The sequence below is a fragment of the Onychomys torridus genome, chromosome 20, assembly GCF_903995425.1.
Source record: "Onychomys torridus chromosome 20, mOncTor1.1, whole genome shotgun sequence".
In the NCBI taxonomy this organism is placed as follows: domain Eukaryota; kingdom Metazoa; phylum Chordata; class Mammalia; order Rodentia; family Cricetidae; genus Onychomys; species Onychomys torridus.
Window position 1 is genome coordinate 40,911,639 of NC_050462.1, and position 23,224 is coordinate 40,934,862.

The 23,224-nt window shown below is 43.8% G+C and overlaps 1 protein-coding gene and 1 non-coding gene across 2 annotated transcripts; both read right to left on the reverse strand.

The window, feature by feature from the left end:
- Positions 1–2,533: 2,533 nt before the first annotated feature.
- Positions 2,534–2,638, reverse strand: LOC118571297. Its single transcript, XR_004943333.1, has one exon. It is a non-coding gene; the product is annotated as a U6 spliceosomal RNA (small nuclear RNA).
- A 3,222-nt stretch (positions 2,639–5,860) lies between these two features.
- On the reverse strand, positions 5,861–21,524 carry Rxylt1 (ribitol xylosyltransferase 1). The gene is made up of 6 exons (XM_036170166.1): positions 21,228–21,524; positions 20,245–20,400; positions 16,802–16,904; positions 12,561–12,875; positions 10,264–10,434; positions 5,861–6,294 (listed from the first exon to the last, which is right to left on the reverse strand). The coding sequence occupies exons 1-6, from the start codon at positions 21,394–21,396 to the stop codon at positions 5,877–5,879; spliced, it is 1,332 nt and encodes a 443-aa protein (XP_036026059.1). The 5' UTR covers positions 21,397–21,524; the 3' UTR covers positions 5,861–5,876.
- Positions 21,525–23,224: the final 1,700 nt, after the last annotated feature.

The window sequence follows — 23,224 nt, forward strand, 5'->3', positions numbered from 1 at the left end:
CCTGAGCTCAGGATCACAGGGTGGTCCTTACTGTAGTGGGAATGTACAGGGTGGCCCAACTCCCCAAACCTGGGGCAAAGCTGACATTGCTAAGTTAGTGTAAAGAGGGAAATCGTGCAAAAGCAATGTAAAATGTACTGCACCAGCATGAAGTTTGCTGTGGTGTAGTCACCACTGTTTACTGAAGACATCACAATACACTTTCCCCAGCTGTTGTATTAGTACTTATAGAGCAGTTATAATGGTCCTGGTTTGGGGACATCTCGCTGTGCTGGTCATTCCTTAGTGTGCCTCTCTCAACCCCTCTTTTGTCTTCTATCTTACTAAACTCAGCATGGAGAGAGAGAGAGAAAGAGAGAGAGAGAGAGAGAGAGAGAGAGAGAGAGAGAGAGAGAAACTAGTCCACATTTTAAACACTGTTTAGAAATTTTCAGTTACTTAGACAATGTCACCAATTATAAAATCTACTGTACATGTACATTCCAATGGGACACAGTACAGCTAAGTCTGTGAGCCTGTGCACACAGGTCCTCTTTCCTCATTTCTAATATCACAGTCCTCGGCTCCTTACATGCTCGGTGTCCCTTTGAGATGCACATTCCACCAGCAGGCAGCGTGTGACAGTCTGCGTGTTCATAAGACAGTGTGGTTTTCTCTCCTGTGGTCCTCACTCTCACCCGAGTCTTCCTCACGAAATGAGCTGTGAGCATCTGCATTTTCCCTGCAGTCTGTTCAAATTCATCTGATCTAGACTTTCTTTAAAAAACTATGCTGTGATGGCTAAACTCATTGTTAAGTTGACTGCATCTGAAATCAGTTAAAATAAGCTGCTGGCTCTCATGGAAGGGATTTTATTGATCAGATTATTTGAAGCAGGAAGAGCCACCCTAAATGTGGGTGCCACCCTCTGGTGACAGCCCAGATACAAGGACATGAAAGAAAGAAACTTTGTTCTTTGTCTGCCTGCCCTAACTCTTTTTTTTTGGTTGTTGTTATTTAAAAGCAATTTTGAAATTTAAACATATTTTGATCATGTGCTTCCCCTCCCCCAAGTTCTTCCAGATCCTCTCCTCCTCCCTGCCCACCCAACTTTAAGTTCTTAAAAAAACGAAAACAAAGCACCAAATACAACAAACCACCCAAACCAAGAAAACAAAACACACCACCAAAGTGTAAGCAAATGAAAGTGTAAGTACACACACACACACACACACACACACACACACACACACTGTGGAGTCCGTTATATGTTGGTTAACTACTCCTGAACATGAGGCCTGAACTGGTGTAGTTGATATACCCAGTGTCACTCCACTGAAGAAAACAGATTTTTCCCTCTCCAAAAGGTTGAAGTGACAGTTCAGTTGTTAAGCTTCACTCTAGTAGCTAGGTTTTAGATGAGGTGGGGGTGGGGGAGCTGAATGGGAGAATCAAGTGGTAAAGTGGTAAGGGAGAGGCTACATTTTCATATTTCATTCATTCATTCATTTTAATATAACTAATAAATATAAAAATAAAATACAATAAAACAAAAACTATTACATCAAAGTTGGATGAGACTGACCAACAGAAGGGATGGAGCCCAAGAGAAGGCACAATAATTAGAGACCCACTTGTTTGCACACCCATGAATCCCATAAATGGGAAGCCATAATATATATGCAGAGGACCTGGCACAGACCCATGCAGACCCTCAGCATTCTCTTCAGCCTCGGTGAGTTCCTCTGAGCTTGGCTCATGTTTGATTTAGAAGGTCTTGTCCTCTTGGTGTCCTCCATCTCTGACTCTTACATTCTTCCTGCCTCCTCTTCTAAAGGGTTCTTTGAGTAAGGGTTTGATGGAGACATCCCATTTTGGACTGAGTGTTTCAAGGTCTCTCTCTCTATAATGTCTGGCTGTGGATCTTTATATTTGTTCCCACATGCTGCAGGATGAAACTTCTCTGATGATGGCTAAGCAAGGCACTAATCTATGAGTATAGCAGAATATCATGAGGAGTCATTTTATTACTACATTTTTTTAATTCTTTTTATTAGACCAATATTATTTGTTTTTCTTTCTTTCTTTCTTTCTTTCTTTCTTTCTCTCTCTCTCTCTCTCTCTCTCTCTCTCTCTCTCTCTTTCTCTCTCTCTCTTTCTTTCTCTCTCTCTTTCTTTCTTTTCTTTTCTTTTTTTTTTTTTTCCAGAGCTGAGGACCGAACCCAAGGCCTTGTGCTTGCTAGGCAAATGCTCTACCACTGAGCTATTATTTGGTTTTATCATAGGTCCCTGGGCTGCCTAGTTTCAGATTCTTGGTCCCCCAAGCAGTGTTGGATATGATTTTCATCTTGTGGGAGTAGGCCTTAAGTCAAAGTGGTTATTGGTTGGTTGCTCCTATAAGCTTTGTGCCACTATCACCCGAGCATGTCTTTCAGGTGGATTAAGGGTTTATGGCTGGCTTGGATTGGGAAAATTGTAATTCTAGGTACTAATATCTGGTCTTGTCTTTGTTGGGTGGGGGTTTTAACCCTTGGTTTCTGTTTCTTCTCTGATTAAAACCATGGAACGCTTCATGAAGTTGCTTGCCATCACTGTGTAGGGTCCATGCTCATCTTCTCTATCATTCCAATTTTAGTTTATGTGATGCCAAAGCGGGCACTGTCCCTCAATCTTCATGGCAAGTCCCTCTGTCCTTGTTGCTGCAACCCTTTGCCGAAATTAGAATCAAATTTCTTCAGAGTACCTATGTAGACTGAAGACCAGCAGCTCTCCACCAATCTGTCAGGCCTTCCTTTTGTGTTAAACTGAGACATGCAGTACAGGGACATGGTCCATGAATGAAGCTGTGTGAGATTTCTGAGACCTTGTGAGAAAACGCCACATACATAAGACGAGTCCTGTCATCTCTGTTCCCCCGTGACATGGGTTGTTCATGGAATGTGCTTTTGTGCCTCTCCCAGCTGTACTGGATAGGAGTTGACTTCAGATTACTCATTTCAACTGGCTATTGTTATTTGTTCATATGCCTCTATGGAAAAACATGGTTTTGTCACATGTGTCTTGTCTTTGTGACTGTACACTTTACACAGGTGACTCTTAATACTCAGAATATAAACTGTCTGACGCTCTGAAGGAAGAGGGCTACTGCATGAGACTTTAGTCTGCCTTCTTATTAGTCTGCCTGCTCTCCCTGACTCTGCTGCCAACTAGAGCAGTAAACAGTCCAAATTCATGACCTCTCCAGAGTGACACAGCCATTGTCAGACTACCTGGATTGTATCCCATAAGCCAATACAATAGATCCCCCTTTAAAATGTATTTATTCCATCAGTTCCTTTTTCCCTTTGGAGATGCTGATATATTAACTCTTCAGAATTCTTCCAGCCTTCCCTCATTTTCCAAGGCCAAAGCCAACCCCCATGTTTAAGTATCTGTTACAGCACTTCACTTCCAGGTCCCACAGTTCTCCCACATAAGCCATAGTTCCCTGTAGCTGCCATAAACAAATTACCACACACACACAGCCCAGTGAGCCCCAAGTATTTAAGTATTTTATTCCTATCTCCCCAGCCATGGAAATAAAAGCACATGTCACCAAAGCCTTGAAAAAAAACAAAACAAAACCACATTATTTACTGTTCTATGTGTGTGTGTGTGTGTGTGTGTGTGTGTGTGTGTGTGTGTGTGTGTGTGTAGGCTTACATGTGGAGGTCAGAAGACAGCTTTTGACAGTCAGTTCTCTTCAACAAATGTGGGGACTGAACTCAGGGGTCAAGCTTATTGACAAGCACCTTTACTCACTAAGCCCATCGCACAGACCAGCTTTTTCTAAGGTGTTGGGATCTGAACTCAGGACCTCATGTTTATGAAGAAGGTGTTTTACTTATTGAACTGTTTCCTATCCCCTTCAGCACATATCATTTTAAAGTTATCATATATGAAAAATAAAAATAACAGATTCTGATAAATATCATTACTAATGGTTATTTTTTCTTTCCTCTTTAGACCTCTGTTGAGCTAATTTCATTCTAGATCATATACATAGTACTGAATGTATAATAATTATATTGCTTGAAGGTAAATATGTGGTTGAACATGGATCTCAGTGGTTGAAATGCTAGCCTAGTATAGTCAAGGCCCTGTCATGTCAACCAAAAGTATTGGTATTGCAGAAATATCATTTCTAGAATGAATAGGAGTGATTGGAAGTTTTGATACCAAATATTCTTGTTCAGTTTTGTTTATCTCTTGTTTGTGGTGTGTTGTTTTCTACAGTTTCATCACTGGCCCAGCCGTAGTTCCAGGCTACTTCTTCATACATGTGGACAATGTGGTGCTTGTTTTAAATGGAAGACAAAAGGCAAAGGTCTTCCATGCCACCCAGTGGTTACTTTACGCACAGAATCTACTGCAAACCCAGAAGCTGAGGCACCTGGCTGTCGTCTTGCTTGGAAATGAGCACTGTGACAATGACTGGATATTGCGGTTCCTCAGAAGAAACGGAGGCTTTGTGGACCTGCTTTTCATAACCTACGACAGCCCCACGTTCTCCAGTGGCCTTTAGGTGTAGCAATGTAAGTACAAGATAAGATTGTGCATCCCTAGACCCCAAGGTCTGATGCTCTGAATCAGGAACAGGGTGTTTTAAATGGTGCTGGGCTTACAGAGGGTGAGGCCAGGGACCATCTTTCCTACAGTCCAAATGAGTGTGGCCTCGGTGACAATAGTGATGTTTTTACATGTCACTTTTTGAGTTTTCTTGGGTGCTTTATGAAAAGAGTTCATCTAGTTAAATGTCATTAATAGGCTTTGATTTTCTTTTTATAATGGGATCAATAAAAAATCCAGAGATTTAAAAATGAAGAAGAGGCTTTCAAGTAAGTTATTACTTTTACTTATTCTTTTTAAAATGTTGAAATAGAATTATGCCATCTCCCCCTCCCTTTCCTCCCTCCAGCACCCCAGCTACCCACCTTTGAATCCCTCCTATATACTCCTCTAACCGATAGCTTCCTTTTTATTGTTACATACAATCTATGTGTGTATGTGTATGCACAAATATGTAGAAATACAACAAAAATCATGATTTTAAAGAGTATTTTACTCTTTCCCAAGGAGAACTGAAAAGTGTCTTTTGTTGTTGTTGATTTTTAGGAAAGATGTAGTATAGATTATCAAGGTTATTAAGATTTCCCTGAAGAGAGGCTTAAACAAAAATGAGCAAAAAGTCTGTATGGTTTATAGAAATAAATACTTTTCATTTTTAAAAAATGTTTTTAATTTTAATTTTAATTTTTTTTTTTTTTTTTGTGGGAGCCCACAAAGGTTTCCTAGTGAGATCTGAGCTTGCTTTTACACAACAGGGCTGCATTAGGGGATGGCTTGACCACATGCATGGTCACCAGCTGTCTGATGGTCTGCACTTGGCTGTGCCTGACATGGATGCTGGGTAATAAACTTAGCTTACATGCAAGAGGAATAAGCACTCTTAACCACTGAGGCAACTCTCCAGTCCCTAATGTGTGTTAAGGACAGTGAGAAAAGTTAGTAAATGTTGACTTAGTCCTCTTGGTAGAACCGAATCCGAGTACGTTGTTTACTTGAAGAGTGTGCATGCTGGTGAGAGGTCACGGACAGCTTGAGACTCATTTCTCTCCTCCTATCATGTGCTTTCTGGGGACAGGATTTAGGTCATCAGGCTTGGCAGCAAGCCCCTTTACCCACTCAATCATCTTGCAAGCCCAATCTGAGCAAAGTCTTACCATTTCTTTTATCTTATACATAGTAATAGCCAAACAGGAGAACACTGGTCTGTTATATAACACAGTGGATGAAGGCACCTTAGCAAACACTATAAATATACACACTTATGAGCACACTCTTAGTATTAGATATGATCAACTTTTATTATTCATAAAAAATGAACTTTCTAAAATACTAGTAAATTTCCACTTTAGCTCTGTTTTGAAGTGCTGGTACCACTGAAGTAACATTTTTCTTCTTTGAATTTTTTCTTGTAAAGTTAAAGTCTTCTCCTTTTCTAAAATAGCAGGAAGCTCCTTCCAGTTCTTGATGAAGATAAAGGGAGCACCCATGGCTTTGAGTAACTGCAGAGGTGCCCTGTGGTGACTGGATGTGTTTCCACAGTAGCCAGCTGTCATTACATCTTCTACTACAGGAATGGAGCCAAAGGAGCAGGCCTCATATATTCTATAACATTCTGTGTTCACTCCTACAGGACACAATGTGAGGTCACTCTGACGCAAAGCATCTTGGTAATTCTTAAGACTTTCATTTGTCTCCTGAGGCTGCCACCTAGAAAATTAAACAAACAATAACAAAGAAATCCCTGTAGGGTTTTACTTTCCTAAGGTATCTTTTCTGAAGGAAACTTTTTAACGTCAATTATCAAAATTGTGAACAAATACAGAGATGATAAATATAAGAGACACTGAAAACATTGGACCAAATATATTTCTTAAAACTTTTAAAGAATCTGGGGATGTGCATTTAGCCCAGTTGGTAGCATTCAGACCTAGTACTGATCATCATCCATCCAAAAACCAGGTATGGTTGTACACACCAGTAATCATAGGAGTTGGTAGGTGTAGGAAGAATTATGAGTTCAAAGTCTTCCTGGTCTATACAATGAGTTTGTATAGACCTGTGCTACATGAGACTGCCTAAAACAATGAAAAAAAAAAAAAAGAATTTGAACCTTTTATTGTTATATATTTAAAAATATCTGGTGATCAATATTTGAGTGGGCAGTATTCATTCAACCTGTATTTCCCAAGTGCTGGGTTCTTTCCCTCATTGTCTTGCTCTGTTGCAGTCCAGTAGTGGACATTAAGTCTTTAACTGAGTTACAGTCAGGGCATTTTCTAGGAAGTCTGAAGATCCGTGAGGAACATTAAAGCGGAGAAATACACAGGGTCTGAAGGGACAGGGCTGCATTCTCAAGCAGACTAGAGAGTGTTTCATTGCTGAGCAGTCAGAACACAAGAGTTGGATGTGAACAGGCAGGCTGTGCAGATGTGGAGAAGGATGGAGAATAAACCAAGATGAAGGTCACGAGACCACGTGGGCCCAACACGCTCAAGGGTCGGTAGGGTGGGCAGCCAGGCAGAAGCAGAGTGGCTGAGGGGCAGGTGAAGAACAGTCTGAAGGGTCACAGTGGGCTCTCCTCTGCAGAGGTGTCATCAGGACGGCATGAGCAACAAACATTTGAACAGAATCAACCTGGCTGCCATGTTGAGAATGGAATATACAGACCATGTGTGTGTTGTTAATGTTCTGACCCGCCCCGTGGCGCCGCCCCGGGTCCTGAAGTAAAAGCCTCTTTAGAGGAAAAACGCCTCCCCTTCCTCCTCTTTCTCCCTTCATGAGGTGTGCACCCCTCAAACCCAGCCTCTCTCTTCCTCTCTATCTTTCTGTATCTTTCTGATAAACTCTTTCTGTTAGGAGCTGCCCTCACTCCTGCACATGCGCAGCTCGGGGTCATGCTGCTTATGTCATCAGGGAGCGCCGCTGATTACATACTACGAGTGGTGTGGTCACACAATCTGCGCCTTAAAAAGCCAGATGCGGACCCCACCCTGTCTGCTCTGTTCCTGGCTCTGCTCCCCCCCCCCCCCATCTTTCTCTCCCTCCAGTCCTGGCTCTCCTTCCCCCCCCCCTTTCCTAATAAAGCTCTAAATACTAACACTGGGTTCCCGTGGAAACCAGCGCCTCCAACAGCGCTGTGTATCACCCTTTCACTTTCTGCACCAATGCAGCATCTGGGGTGTGAATTACTGGCCGCTGTAGCCTGCATGCCTGCATGGCATGCATCTGCCCAGCCCGCCACTGCATCTGCATAGCATGCCAGCAAGTTTTCTCTGACGCATTGGGATACCCAGGTGTGGCCAGCTGGGGGTTCCCCAATTGTGCATAATTCAGAACATGTATAGAAGCTAAGAACTCACTTAGAAGCCAAGCACTTTGTTCTGTTTGTATTTTCTTAGTGAAATAAGCAAGGGTTTTAAAGTAGGGAGGACTGAGGAGGTGGTGGTGAGAATTTAGGACAGAGAAGGTATAAAACAATCTTCAAAGAGGGAGGGAGAATACATGAGGAAGAAAGTTGGGCGAGTGTGGAGTTAGTTCTTCAGCTTTCAAACTGTGCAAACTCATGCAGCAGCATAAGTGCAGGTATGGGACGGGCAGGTGAGACAAGGGCAGGTGAGACAAGCAGGGTGTGGTTTCCTAGATGAGGGATTGAGGAACCTGCCTGCCTGACTCCGTTTTGAAGGCAGGAACTATTACGCTGTATTTTAAAAATACATTTCTGGGCTGGAGAGATGGCTCAGAGGTTAAGAGCACTGACTGCTCTTCCAGAGGACCTGAGTTCAATTCCCAGCAGCCACATGGTGGCTCATAACCATCTGCAATGAGATCTGGTGCCCTCTTCTGGCCTGCAGTCATACATGCTGTATACATAATTAATAAATAAATAAATAAATAAATAAATAAATAAATAAATCTTAAAAAAAAAGTTTCTATTTACTTTGAGAGTTGAGTTGTTCTGTTTCCTAGAACCTGATCTTCCCCAAACCATGACCTTGACTTATTTTTGATAATACCCTGACCCTCCCCAGTTAAATGGTAGGTGACCACATGAGCTTTTTTTTTTTTTTTTTTAAGGCTTTTGTATTTCCTTATTGCCCCATTGTCTCTCTTTTATATAACTACTTGTGATTTTACTCCTTAAAAGGGGCACAAGAGATGGACTCTGGGGCTCCTTTCTTTAATCTGACTTAGGAGGCAGTCTCTGGCTAGCTTTTGGACGCACCCCAGTATTCTCCAGCCCAGGCCAATAAGCGAGATGTCCACTGCCCACCCCAAGTTCTTGGTCTGGTTTCATGCCCCGTCTGTCCTGTCATGGCTTTGGCTTCACTTTTACTATCCTCCTTCTCCCTCGTGTACTTTTTGTGGTGATCTGTTTATTTAGACTTGGGGTGACTGAACTGAAAGACAGTATGGGTAATAAGACTAGCAAGCCCAACAGCCCTCTAACCTGTGTTCTTAAGACTTGACAAACTTTACTCTGCTGTAGTTAAGGAGGATTATGATTATCCGATCACCAAGAGTCTCTTCCGAACATTCTGTGAAATTGAATGGCCCACATTCGGGACCGACTAGCTCTTCCAGGGTACCTTTGATTCTCTGATAGCCTGGGTAATGGTTAATGTCACCCTTGGTAAGCCTGACCACCTGACACCCAGATCAAATTGGATACATATTGTCTTGGGTTGACGCAACTTTAAGGAATTAGGTGACAAGCCCAAGGCTCAGTGCTGCGGAGGATGTCAGTAGCAGTTACTTATGCTGGCATGAGACTGAAGAACGGGGGTTTCCGGGAGGGAAGGACGGAGTGGTCTAGAAGCAGCAGGAGCACAGAGGGAAGGAACTACTTGGACATCTAGCTCCAGGCACTAAGAACCATTTTATCAGCGTCATTCCTCCGGCAAGCCTTTCCTCTTTAGATCACCCCCACTCATCCCCACACCAGCCCCGTTGTCTTGCCTTATGACCTTCGCTCCTCCCTCTGCATGGACACTGCTGTCCCACACCAACACGAGGCTGACCCTGCACCCTCTTCAGGCCTATGTTTCACGTAGCCCTCTACTGGTGCTCTCCTGGGCCACTGAAAACCAATGCTTCCTTCTTCACACTCAATCCTCTGCATGGCCTTCTTCGGCTTAATTCTTGCTTACATGGCACTATCATCTTCTGACACATGCTCCATTTTACTTGTCTCCTCCAACAAACACGTAAGTGCTATGAGGGCACACTTACTGTTTTTGTTGACACTATCATGGTACAATGGTTTCTGGCATATGACAGTTGTTTGGCAACTGTGAGTGGATGACTTTAATATAGTTACATTAATAGTAATGACATCCATCTAGAAGGTGATTTCTGTCACAATTAAAAGTAAATTTCTAGATCTAGAAGCATATCTTTTAGGCATTTGTTCCCTGGCCACTCTGCTTTGTACTCCATGTGTTTATTTAAAAGCAAAAGAAATTATTGCAAAATGACTTGTTACTTTATCAACACCTCCTTGATTACTATGTAGAAGATGAGGAGAAGCCAGTTTCTCAGCTCCAGTTAGCACTGCAGCTCCTGACAGGACAGTAGACTAAGTGCAGTTACCCATGATTCTCTGGAAACCTATTTGTACACAAAGTGACACTCAGATTGGAGAGCATCAGGGGGGGACCACACAAATATAGAACTTACTGTTCTCTTGCAGAAACCCAACAAAGTTTATCACTTCCATCTTCTTTCAAAATGTTCATGAGTGTTTGTCTTGATGAATTTACATAGACAGTTCCTAAAAAATTACATATGTACGGCCTCTCATCATGAAGCATCGACCAGGTGGCTTCAACCACAGGAAACTTCCTGTATCTATAAAAACAAGCGATGAATTACTACTGTATGGTGGTAGGATCATCCCACAGCCTGGCTTGTTAGGTTATGTATAGTCAGGACATTTAAAATAGGATTTCTAAACACACTGTACACCACAGACATAAAACCATTATTTATCCATTAAAAAGAAAATATACTGTTACAGTCATGAGCTCTGAAAAATTAACTCCAAGGAGTTTGCAAGTATATAAGACAGGCAACAAATAAAATCTGTATACTATACAAAGGAGGCTGGCTACAAGTGATGTGTGTCACCAACTACAAGTGATCGTGCTGTATAGGAGATCATTATGGCATTTTGGGTCACATAATTTTTTGTTTAGAAGAGTCCTGTACACTATGCCATGTTTAACAACATCCCTAGTGTGGTGGCTGGAATGTAATTGGCTCCAATAAGTTCATAGGGAATGGCACTATTAGGAGGCGTGGCATTGTTGGAAGAAGTATGTCTCAGTTCACTTCCTGCTGCCTGTGGATCCAGATATGGAACTCTCAACTACCTCTCCAGCACCATGTCTGCCACCATGCTCCCTGCCATGACAATAATGGACTAAACCTCTGAACTGTAAGCCAGCCCCAATTAAATGTCTTCCTTTACAAGAGTTGCTGTGGTCATGGTGTCTCTTCCCACCAATAGAACAATGACTAAGACATCTGGGATCTACCCATTTGATGGCAGCTGTGACAATTTTCTCTCTTTAGCTGAGACAACCACAAGTTGCCAGTTGGTACTGAATCTTTCCTCATTGGGAACAAGACAGATCTGGCAACACCAGAATTACTATATTTCTATCGCCTATTATACAAATAGGTGGTGTCATACAAAGTGGAAAAAAAGTAGAAATTTTATAAATATAGGCTCTTCTCAAGGAATAGATTTTTCTGAAAGTCTTAAGGGTGGGTATACTTAACAAGTCTTTGAAATTTTAGGTCGTAGCCCAAACCTATTCAGCTGAAATGCTGTACATGTCGGGGTGGGAATGAGTCAATGGCATTTTTCTGGTGACATTTGTGCAGCTAAATAGAGATAAGTCTGAGGGTACAAATGGTGGTAACCAGTGACATAATGAATGTCTGATTTAAGACTATCAGTGAGATGATTCATTTACTCAACAAATAACTGAGTACCTACAGTGTGTAAGCACTACTTTAAAATGTATTTTTCATTTATGTGTATATGTGTATGCCTGCTTGTCTCCATGTGTAGCCAAGTGAACACAGAGTTCAGAAAAGGGTGTCAAATTCCTTGGAAATATAATCACACACAGTTGTAAGCTACACCATGTTGGTGCTGGGAACTGAACCTGGGTCCCCTACAAGAGCAGTAAGTGTTCTTAACTGCTGGGCCATTGCTGTAGCCCTTCACATATACTTTTAGAGCAGGGAAGAAAATTCCTGCCCTCAGAAAGTTTAAATATTAGTGGGAGCCTAGCTTAAAGTTTGCTTACTATTAAAAACCTATCCATAAAGAGCTTAAAAAATGTTTTCCAAATTTTTAACATGGAGGATGATTACATATTGGAGATCTTAAATTATCATTGAATTAACCTTTGCTTTTATAGTTGAGATTTATATAAAGTCAGCCAATCACAACCCACGGGTAAACGTATTCTTTATATGAAAATATTGCAACAAAAGTATTTGTTTTCACTAGAAATTATGGCTCTATCTTTGTTCATTCTCTGTTAAACATCTCTCCTTTTCTTTTCTTTCTTTCTTTTTTTTTTTTAAACTGGAGCTGAGGACCAAACCCAGGACCTTGCGCTTGCTAGGCAAGCGCTCTACCACTGAGCTAAATCCCCAACCCCTAAACATCTCTTTAGGACACTAATAAGCTTAAAAATTGATCCTATATTCATTTGAAAACAAAAAGTACTCATCAGTTCTCCTCAGAGGAGGGTAAAATACTCCCCAAACAACAACAATTACAAAAACCTGTCACTATTGTCACTGAGGCACGAGGCCACACTCATTTGGAGTGTAGGAAAGATGGTCCCTGGCCTCACCCTCTGTAAGCCCTAGCACCATTTAAAACACCCTGTTCCTGATTCAAAGCATCAGACCTTGGGGTCTAGGGATGCACAATCTTATCTTGTACTTACGTTGCTACGCCTAATGGCCACTGGAGAACGTCCACACCGTTAATCCAGGGGCTGTCGTAGGTTATGAAAAGCAGGTCCACAAAGCCTCCGTTTCTTCTGAGGAACCGCAATATCCAGTCATTGTCACAGTACTCATTTCCAAGCAAGACGACAGCCAGGTGCCTCAGCTTCTGGGTTTGCAGTAGATTCTGTGCGTAAAGTAACCACTGGGTGGCATGGAAGACCTTTGCCTTTTGTCTTCCATTTAAAACAAGCACCACATTGTCCACATGTATGAAGAAGTAGCCTGGAACTATGGCTGGGCCAGTGATGAAACTGTAGAAAACAACACACCACAAACAAGAGATAAACAAAACTGAACAAAGGAAAATTTCAATCGCTTTACATAAAATCCAGAATAAAATTCATACTCTCTTTAGAAATGAAATTTGTAGAATACAAATTCTTCTGAATAAGTCTAGGACAGGGCTACAGACTAATAGAAAGCTTTGGATGTAAAATTCAACTACTATATGAAAATGATTATGTGGGATTCTCATTTCTTCACTGAAGGCAAGGTATCAAAAATATAATGTAAAGGAAAACACATCAAGTTTCAGGATATTCTTAGCACATGTGTGTGTACCAAGGTGTGTGTGTAGGCCAGAGGACAAATTGCAGGAGCTGGCTCTCTCTTTCCACCATGCAGGTCTTGGGGTTGAACTCAGGTTGTCTGGCTTTGAGGCAACTGTTTTTACCATCTTGCCAGCCCTTAAAGTATAATTTTATGTAAATATGAAAGTAGCTATTAAAAAAAATAATGCTTATATGCTTCTAGTAGCAGAAATGTAAAGCTCTTAGAGAGAACATACCCCAAATTCTTAAGAGCAATTCTCTCTGAAGAAGGAAGGACTAGGAAACAAAGAAAGGTCTTCTTTTATTGGAAACATTTCTTTGAAAAGGAAAGCTAAATAAAAAGACTTCATGACAGCTGAAATACGTTGTGAGTGGTTAGCAAGTGGGAGTATGTTGTAGTTCTTTGTTTGAAATAGTTTCTTCAAGTTTTCATAAAAGGAATAAACTCTGTCAAAACTCGCACTGTCATACGCTGCCCCAAACAATCACTGCCTCCGAAGGGTTTCGAACTTTAGTGGAAGTACGAAGGGATGAGAAGTTGGGAAACAGTGTACACAACTGTCTGGGAAATACGGAGGAGGGTGAGGAGGAGTGCGGGCGGAGAGGAAGGAGAGGAAGGCGGTCCCGGGAAGAGCAGTCCCAGAAGACAGAGGTGGAGTGCACAGACGTGGGACTGGGAAGATCACCTCACAGCGTGCTCAGCACGGGCAAAGGCTCTGTCCGAGAACAGGTCCAAAGCGCCGGCGTGCAGAGTTAAGGGAGGTAAGTATGGAGGTGCATGCTTTTCCCTGAGTTTCTGTTCCTCCTTCTGAGGGCTGGGAAGAAAGCAGGCCACCACTCCCTGTCTGGGTGGTGTTGGGAAGTAAGCCTGGAGTCTGTGCGTTTTAGGAATGCCTTCTACTAATGAGCTGTATTTCTAGCTCCTTGCTATTGCATTTCAAACATGAAATTATGAAGACTGCTGAATTAATATATATACTATATATTAATATTATAAAATAAGGCTTATGTATGACTTAGTATAATATACAGGGTGCATGCTATGTTTTAGTTAACTAAGGTTATCAGTGAAGTGTCTATCACGAAAATCCATTAACTGAAGAATAATCGTATCTAAAGAGCTCATGTGTAGAATTCTAAAAGGTAATCTACTCTTTTAGGTAAGTTAGCATATGCATAAGCATCACAACTTACAATTTTTAATAAATTTTTTCATACTGCTTGCCTCAGCTGAAAAATGTTTTCAAGCCGGGCAGTGGTGGTGCACACCTTTAATCCCAGCACTCGGGAGGTAGAGTCAGGTGGATCTCTGTGAGTTCGAGACTAGCCTGGGCTACAGAGTGAGATCCAGGACAGACACCTAAACTACATGGAGAAACCCTGTCTTGAAAACCAAAAAGAAAAGAAAAAGAAAAAAGAAAAAAAAGAAAAAGAAAAAAGAAAAACATCTTCAGAGTAAATACTCCAATGTAGAGAGCCCAGAGAAATCATTTCAATCATTACCTACATAACTTGATCGAGCTTACAACTTGTAATTCCATGAGTTTGTTAATTTTGGATAAATTATATACTACTCTCCATTGTTTAATAAGATATTTTAAATTTTTGTTACAGCACTTGAACACACAGTTCTCTAAGAGGAAATAGCACTGTTTTTTGATGATAACATAAAATCTCGCATAAAGATTTCAGAAGGGTAAATTGGGGTTTAGCCTTTCTTGGGCGTTAACAGTGTCTACTTTAACCCCCTTTCTATCACTGTGGTAACAGCACATAACTGTAAGCTTAAGGATGCTACTTATGCACATAATAGACATTCACTTTTTTTGTTGTACTGGTAACTGAACTGCGAGAGCCTTGCACATTCTGGAACAGCCTTCCTATGTCCAGCCACACATTTACTTTCAGTGACATCTAAATACTGTTAAGCTTAGGGATATACATATGACCTACAAAGAGCAGCGCGTCTAACTATCTGTTTACTCTTTAAGTATCCCTCCTCTGAGAAGGTTCGTGTAATGACGGGTTAGGAAGGCAGCTCAGTTGGTAACGTGCTTGCCTTGCAAGCAGGAGGACGGAAGTGCGATTCCTTGCACCACTGTGAAAAGCTAGATGTGGCACAGAGACATGGTCCAGCCGGCCTCTCCTAATCATCGACTCCTACAAGAAACGTTTCCCCAAAAACTCAACCGGCAGTAGTTACTACTGGGGGAGGGCGGGGGGAGAGAAGAGAGAGAGAGGGAGGGAGGGAGTAAGAGAGAGACTGACTGACCCAGACAGCCATTCTTCTTCAGGGATTTGGGCCCTGAGAAGCCACCCACGCTCCAGTAGATCATCTCACATGCAGGCATCACTAAACGGACTTAGTGGGTATTGAATTAGAGAGAGACAGACAGACGGACAGAGACTGAGACGGTGAGAGTGCATGTGTGCACACATGTGACCATGAAGTCAGGAGGGAAGAGTGGTGGAGCTGTACGGAGAAGGAACTGGAAGGCAGGGAATGCAGGCTGGACTGGAGGCAAACACTTTATAGTCACGTACTAACACTGGATAAAACATTACTGAAAACAGACTGGTCTACTAATAAATCCTAATAAAGAATGCCCAAGGCTGGCCTGTCTTCCATGGGGACCAGCCTCCTCCTAAGGACACGGCTAGAAAACAAAGCTGAGTGCAATGAACCTGCTAAGTGCTGTAAGGTAGCAGCCACAGCGGCAGTGGAAAGTCAAGTGAACCTCAGTCAACAGAGCTTCTCCTCTCCCGTTTACGTGGAAAAATAAGGGATCTGCCATAAACCCCAGACTCTCTTGTTGACACCCACCCCAACAACAACCGTCACAAGAAGTAAAGACAGAAAAACAACTCATGTTTATTCCAGCAAAAACCAAAATGGAAACAGCACTTTTTTCTAATTAAAGTCATGTTAATTCTATTTAACAATTAAGGAATAGTGATAAGTAAATTAAATGAAAGTAAAACCCCTAAATGTCTAGGTAATGACTTCATTTTACAGAATCTAAAAATCAGAATAGAAAGTGTTCTGAATTTTGCAAAAACTGGGAATCTAGATCATGAAACAAATCATAGTAGATATGACATAAAATGTTTTAATAAATAAAAGTTGGATTCTATCTGAATATTACAAGGCTAATATATCTATCTACTAATGAAAAGAAAATAATGAAAGTAATTATTTGTTTACATGTTAGTCCTCCAAGGCATAGAACATTAAATATTCATTTACCAGTCAAGTGTATAAAATAGAGAATATGAAGTTTTCCAAATCATCAGCTAAAAACAAAACAGAAATAAGACTACCCCAAATTTATTTCAATTTTTTTTTTCAGTAGTGGGGAGAGAACCCAGGGCCTTGCACACGGCAGGCAAGTACTCTACCACTGTACCACTGAGGTACATCTCCAGTCCTCCCTCCCAAATTATTTTGTAATGTCCAATTTAATAAGAAAATGTTTACTGAAGCTTGAACTATGGACACATAGCCACAAGATTTATTTCTGTATTTTTCCCCAAGCTGAAATGGAAATGATGTATAAAGGTCTATTTCCCTCTAGTAGTTACATCGAACATCATGGTGCATAAGGTCAATGCTGTCTAACTGATACCTGTAATGTGTTCTTCCTACAATTGAATGTCCTCCCCTCCACTGAGCAGTCACATCATCGGGATCAAGAGTGCCTTCAAATATATGTTCCCAGAGATACAAACCTGGTAACGAAAGAAGAAAACAGAAATATCTGCTGCCTTATCCATTTTAGTATGTCTGAGAAACATATGTTTTGTTTCTTGCTGTTTTGACTATGAGCCTAGAAGTTTCCTGCCGTGGTTTGCTGGCGGGCAGTGCTACCAAGCAAAACCTCAGTCAATGTGGCAACTAACTGTACAAGGGACAGACTTCCGTGGGTGTAGATGTTAAAAGTGGGTTGTAGTGAAGACAACAGAATCTTTTATTTTATACTGAGGAAGCCCTAATGTCACTGAACCCTTACTGACCATCATATTCTGAGAAAAAAAAAAAATGTCTATTACAAACTAAATTACCACCGTTTTTGGAATGAACTTAGTATCATAACTGGAAGGACTAAAATTTTGTGCTGAAGCCCGAGGAGCTCATGAGACATCCTTGAATGCACGATCCCCCCAGACACATGACACCTCATCCTTTCTCCTTAGGACAACCATGACGCTTGGTCTTGGTGTCATGTGAATGAAAGCTCTTAGAGTGGACAACGCCAGCAGTACACATGAGGTAATATTAACATACAACACCTTTGAGAACACTGGGTCAATTATACTGAAAGATGCATTTTGTTCCATTTCCATTATGCCATGTTACTAAAGTCACCCTTACAAGCAGTTTTAGAATTTGGGCAATCAGATAGAGCTTCCAAATGTGTCAGGATGACTAATTCCCTCCTTCTCCATGTCCATATCTTCATCTCTAGAACCTGTGAACATTATCTTACACAGCAAAAGTGTGTCTCAGTGTGACTAAGGTGCTGAGATGGTGAGCATTCCACAGACATGTGAAACGCTCCCCTTGAGAAAGGCAGGAAATAAAGTTGGAGTGTTTTGAATCATGAAATACGGTAGTTCACTACAGTGGCCATAGAAAACTATGTGTTATGTGGGCAGGACATGGTATCAAGTGAGGTGCTACTGTAGCAAATAGTTAAAAGTGTGGAAGTGGCCGGGTGGTGGTGGCTCACACCTTTAATCCCAGCACTGAGGAGGCAGAGGCAGGTGGATCTCTGTGAGTTCGAGGCCAGCCTGGTCTACAGAGTGAGATCCAGGACAGGCACCAAAACTACCCAGAGAAACCCTGTCTCAAAAAAACAAAAAGAAAAACAAAACAAAAAGTGTGGAAGTGGCTTTGAAATAGGGACATGGGAGTGGCTGGAAGAATTTGGAAGAGAATGATTTTGAACAAAGTCTACATTAGAACATGCCTTAAACAGAGAGTACAGAGAAATGCAGATGCTCACAATCTTGCTCATTTCGTGAGGAAGCCTCGGGTGAGAGTGAGGACCACAGGAGAGAAAACCACACTGCCTTATGAACACGCAGACTGTCACACGCTGCCTGCTGGTGGAATGTGCATCTCAAAGGGACACCGAGCATGTAAGGAGCCGAGGACTGTGACATTAGAAATGAGGAAAGAGGACCTGTGTGCACAGGCTCACAGACCTAGCCAAACTGTGTCCCACGTGTATGTGTGAAATGGCACTTGTAAGTGCTGAACTTGGGCATTTCTCTGAAGAGATTTCTAAGCGAAGTACTGACCGCCTGGTTTTGTCCTTCTTTTATGAATACAGTGAAATACAGGAGGAGAGAAAGAGAGGCTGAGCGATGAACTGTCAAGTATTGACCACCTGGTTCTGTTCTTCTTTTATGAATACAGTGAAATACAAGAGGAGAGAAAGAGAGACGGAGTGATGAATTGTCAAGCAACAGGATTTGATAATGGGAACGTTTTGGACTATTTAGATTTTAAAAGAGACGAAAAAGCACATTTCCTGTCAGAAAACCATGCTTTGGAGAAGCCAAAGATGCGGTGGCTGTAATTAACCTTCTGTTAGTGCCTCAGACGAAAATTAAAAAAGTCACCTGCACAAGAGGCTGTTGGAAGAGATTATGCATGTGACTTGTGGATCTCCTCAGCCACCTTAGCAGAGGCCAGAAATGGAGACGAGGCGATCCAGGAAAGATGTGGGGGGCAGTTCTATTCCTAAGGGAGTGAATTCTTGTGGCAAAGCACAAGAGACCTTCGAAGTTTTAGAGAAGGCTGTGTTATTAGGAATCCCAGCCACCTAGGGCAGCTGTGACAGAGAGGCTGAGACAATGAAGTCCATTTGGCTCCAAGATTCCACCAGCAGGGAAGGCTGATACCTCACTGAGCTGCAAACACACCATGTTCCTCATGCGGATGGAACTGAGGGGACAGAAGACAAAGCCGTGCCGGAGATCACTGGAGGCAGAAACATCTCATAGGGTCTCCCTCAGTTTCCAGTGTGTTTGCACCAAGGACTCCTTTTTACACACATGTTTCCCTTCTAACGGGAATTCTGTAACTGGTCTGTTACGACCATATGGGGTAGATGCTGTGATGAAAGAGTGGTTGGTAAAGGTCTGAAAGCATGAAAACCCACTCCTACCTAACATTTAAAGTAGAACGACAACATGGAGACTTACAGGAAGAAATCAGTACTGAATTTAAAATTCAACAACAACGAGAACAACAGAAAAACCACCACCACCACCACCAGAACATCCCTCAAGACTATGAAAGTTGAGTCATTACAAACCCAGGTCCAGCAGGAATCTTCCAGATGTCATTTCAGTAACTCATCATACACAAACTTATGAAATACCACAAGTCAGGTATGACGCTATTACCCTTCTGTCAATCTTGTACTTACTTCCAACTACATCTCTCACCGTACGCTAAGTCCACCTCAGGATCAAAAAGGCCTCTTCTACAGAAGGTGTTTGCAGGAGTAAGGGGGACTGTGTAAAATGAGGAAATGCCAATCAAAGGGCCTAAGGTCCGTTAACACACAACGGATTAACTCTGGAGCTCTAAGGTACAGTATCATGACTACACTTAGTAATGCTCTATTGTGTAGTTGCTATTTCTGAGAGATTAAATTTCAAATGTTCTCACCAAAAAATAAATGTTATATGATGGGATAGCCTGCTGACAATTTCACAGTGCAAATGTTAATCACCCTATCAGTGTCATACACTGTAAATGTGTACACACACACACACACACACACACACACACACACAAGTGACCATTAATTACACAGATGAATGAAAACCCAGTGAGCACATAAGTTACAATATAATGACGCTACACAATCTACTTTGTATCTACCAACAAATGTAAATAACCAATACGGGAGTATTTGCATACTTGTTACCTGAGGGGAAAGACAAATGAAATTCTGACAAAAGGTGAAAAGAACATATTTTCAATACACAATGAAATAAACACAGTTTACATTGCTTATGTGTATGCTTTTTCCTCTTTGCATTAACTTACCAATGGCAGCTTTGCCCCAAATTTGGACCCTGTGCTCTATTTTTTCTTTGGTGGATTTGTTTAATATCTGCAGGCTCGTTTTAACTCTGTGTTGCTGCTCCTTTTTCTCATCTTCTTCCCAAGGATTCCATTCTTCACTCTCCAGAGCTGACCGGTCTGTTTAAAGAGAGAGCGCCTTTACCGCTGAGGACTAACAGCGGATACAAAGTCAAGTCATTTGAATGAGATGCTTACAGGAGACTGATTAGTTTCATTTTCAAGTTTCAGAGACAAACAACTTGAGGCATACGATTGAAAACAAAAACAAAAAAGGAAAATAAAACCAACTTTTTTTTTTAACTGAACCATCTCTTGTTAAAGATTTAAAAACTTTTAACACGAGCTAGAACAAGTATGTCTTCCCCACAAACCTTTTAGAAACACCTGCAGAAACACAGATCAAGCTACACGTTTTAGTTCTGGAACTGTTCACCGGTTGTATATAAGGAAACTACTAGTAAAAACCTTAACTTTAGCACGCTGTCTCCACCAGTGTCATAACACAGCTGTGCAAAAAATTCTGAGCGGGAGGTGGGGGTGGGGGTGTGGGTGGGGGTGTAAAAGGATTGCAATTCCAAAACACGTCAAAATACCAGATGGGACTCGGAGCTGGAAACAGACAGCATGGCCTTCTGAAGCCCCAGGATTAGAAAGGACCGTGCTTCATGGGACTAGATGATGCCTTGAACGTGATCTGCGGCCCGCCCGCAGCAGCATTCCTGCAAACCCCTGGCCTTGGAGGCATAGCCAGGGTCTACTCCAGGATTTAAAGGCGTGCACGCCCCCAGCCTCCGGGTGCCGACCCGGGCAGGAGAAAAGCCTCCGATCCGAGCCCAGAGCCGGCTCGAGGCGGCGGGGGAAGCTCGCGCAGAGGCCCGAGAGATCCCAGGGCGAGCCGGGGACCCGAGCGGCTCGCCCTCCGCCCCCCGCCGCCTCTGCCCTACCTCGGCCGAGCCTCTCCTTGGCCTGCGCCGCCGCTTTCCTGGAGCCCCGAGAGGTGGCGGCGGGCGCACGGCGGTGGCGCCCGAAGAAGACGTGGTAGGCGGCGTAGATGGAGAAGACGCAGTACAGGGCGACGAGGAGCGAGCACAGCGGCGTCCGCGTCAGCCGCATCCCACCGCCGCTCCCCGGCCGGGCGTCCTTAGGAAAATCCCCGGCTCGGGCCCACGGCCCTCGGTGTGGGCCAGGCCCAGGCCGCACCGCTCAGGCCCCGCCCCTCGGCTCCTTCGGCCCCGCCCTTCCTCAAGACAGCCCGCCCACCTGACGGCCCCTGAAACGCAGGCCGCCTCCTGCAGGCCCCGCCTCCTCCCGGGGCAGCCTCCCTCAGGCCCCGCCTCCTCCCGGGGCAGCCTCCCGCAGGCCCCGCCTCCTCCCGGGGCAGCCTCCCTCAGGCCCCGCCTCCCTCCCGAGGCAGCCTCCTGCAGGCCCCGCCTCCTCCCGAGGCAGCCATCCGCAGGCCCCGCCTCCTGCCGGGGCAGCCTCCCTCAGGCCCCGCCTCCTCCTGGGGGGCAGCCTCCCTCAGGCCCCGCCTCCTCCTGGGGGGCAGCCTCCCTCAGGCCCCGCCTCCTGGGGGGCAGCCTCCCTCAGGCCCCGCCTCCTGCCGGGGCAGCCTCCCTCAGGCCCCGCCTCCTGCCGGGCAGCCTCCCGCAGGCCCCGCCTCCTGCCGGGGCAGCCTCCCGCAGGCCCCGCCTCCTCCCGGGGGCAGCCTCCCTCAGGCCCCGCCTCCTGTCCCCCACCTTCACATCCTGCTCTTCTCCCTGACCTTCTTTCAGACCGCACCTCTTCCGGGAACACCTGTGAAGCTCTGAGTTGGGTCTAGCCTTATCTCCCTGCACAGCCGGGTTAAGGTCAGGTTCCGGACTGCTCCCTCGACAGGGCCTGTTCCACTAGCCGCTCAGCTCTCCACAGACCGCAGGGGACGGCCCCGCCTCATCCCAGGACGCCGTCCTTACCCCACCTCCCCAAAGCTCACCTTTCCTGCTGCTGCTAGGTGACTACATCACACACCTATTCTTAAAAGTCCAGAGTGCACACTCTTGTGATATCGGCCGGCCGGAGACATTCCTGTAGTTCATCAGCGCGCTGGTAATTCTCCAGAGGTGTGATTTTCCTCACAGCCCGGCCAAGCCTTTGTTTCCAACTCTGCGGTAAAACATTCCCGGAGTTAGAGCCTCATGTCACTAAGGACAGTTGTGAAATTAGGATACGTCCATGCATCTCGTGAAATTAGGATACGTCCATGCATCTCGTGAAATTAGGATACGTCCATGCATTTCGTGAAATTAGGATACATCCACGCTTGCCTGTGTGTATCTTTTCAGCCCCGTTATTTCCTAATTTACAGGGATGCCACGCATCATTTTTGTTAGAATTGGCCGGGCACTTTAGGTCTCAGAAGGCACAAGCCCTCTGACGGTCTCCTGCCTCTCTTGAGCGGCTCTTTTTCCTCCTCAGGTACCACAGACACTAGGCGTTCTCTTCCGATCACAGGAGCTCTGATCTCATCCCACTTGGATGACCTGGAGCTGGTCCCTGAGAGAGCCTCTGACCCGCCTTGTAGGACAGTAGCCCTCACAACTTCCACTTCAGAAGGACTTCCGCCCCACACCCAGAAGATGGAGTGCTGCAGGTGTGCGGCAAAGAACACTCTAGACAGGCCTGGCTGGCTTCCCCACTCAGTCCATTAGCATTAGATCAGACCCCTTTTAGTCCGATCATTTTTGCGTATATTGTTCATCCCTCAATCATACCTTATCAATGAATGGCCATTAAAAAAAATCTTCACAGGACAGGATTCTGCAGCGTTTGAGGGGGGCTTCCAGGAAGGCCCACAAAGTCACCAGTGTGCTTGGAGGATAGTGTACCTCTCCTGCACAGGGATGAATGGAGAGTCTTGTTCTCAACTTTCTTCAAAGTCCTCAGGCTGCCTAGGTCTTCAACT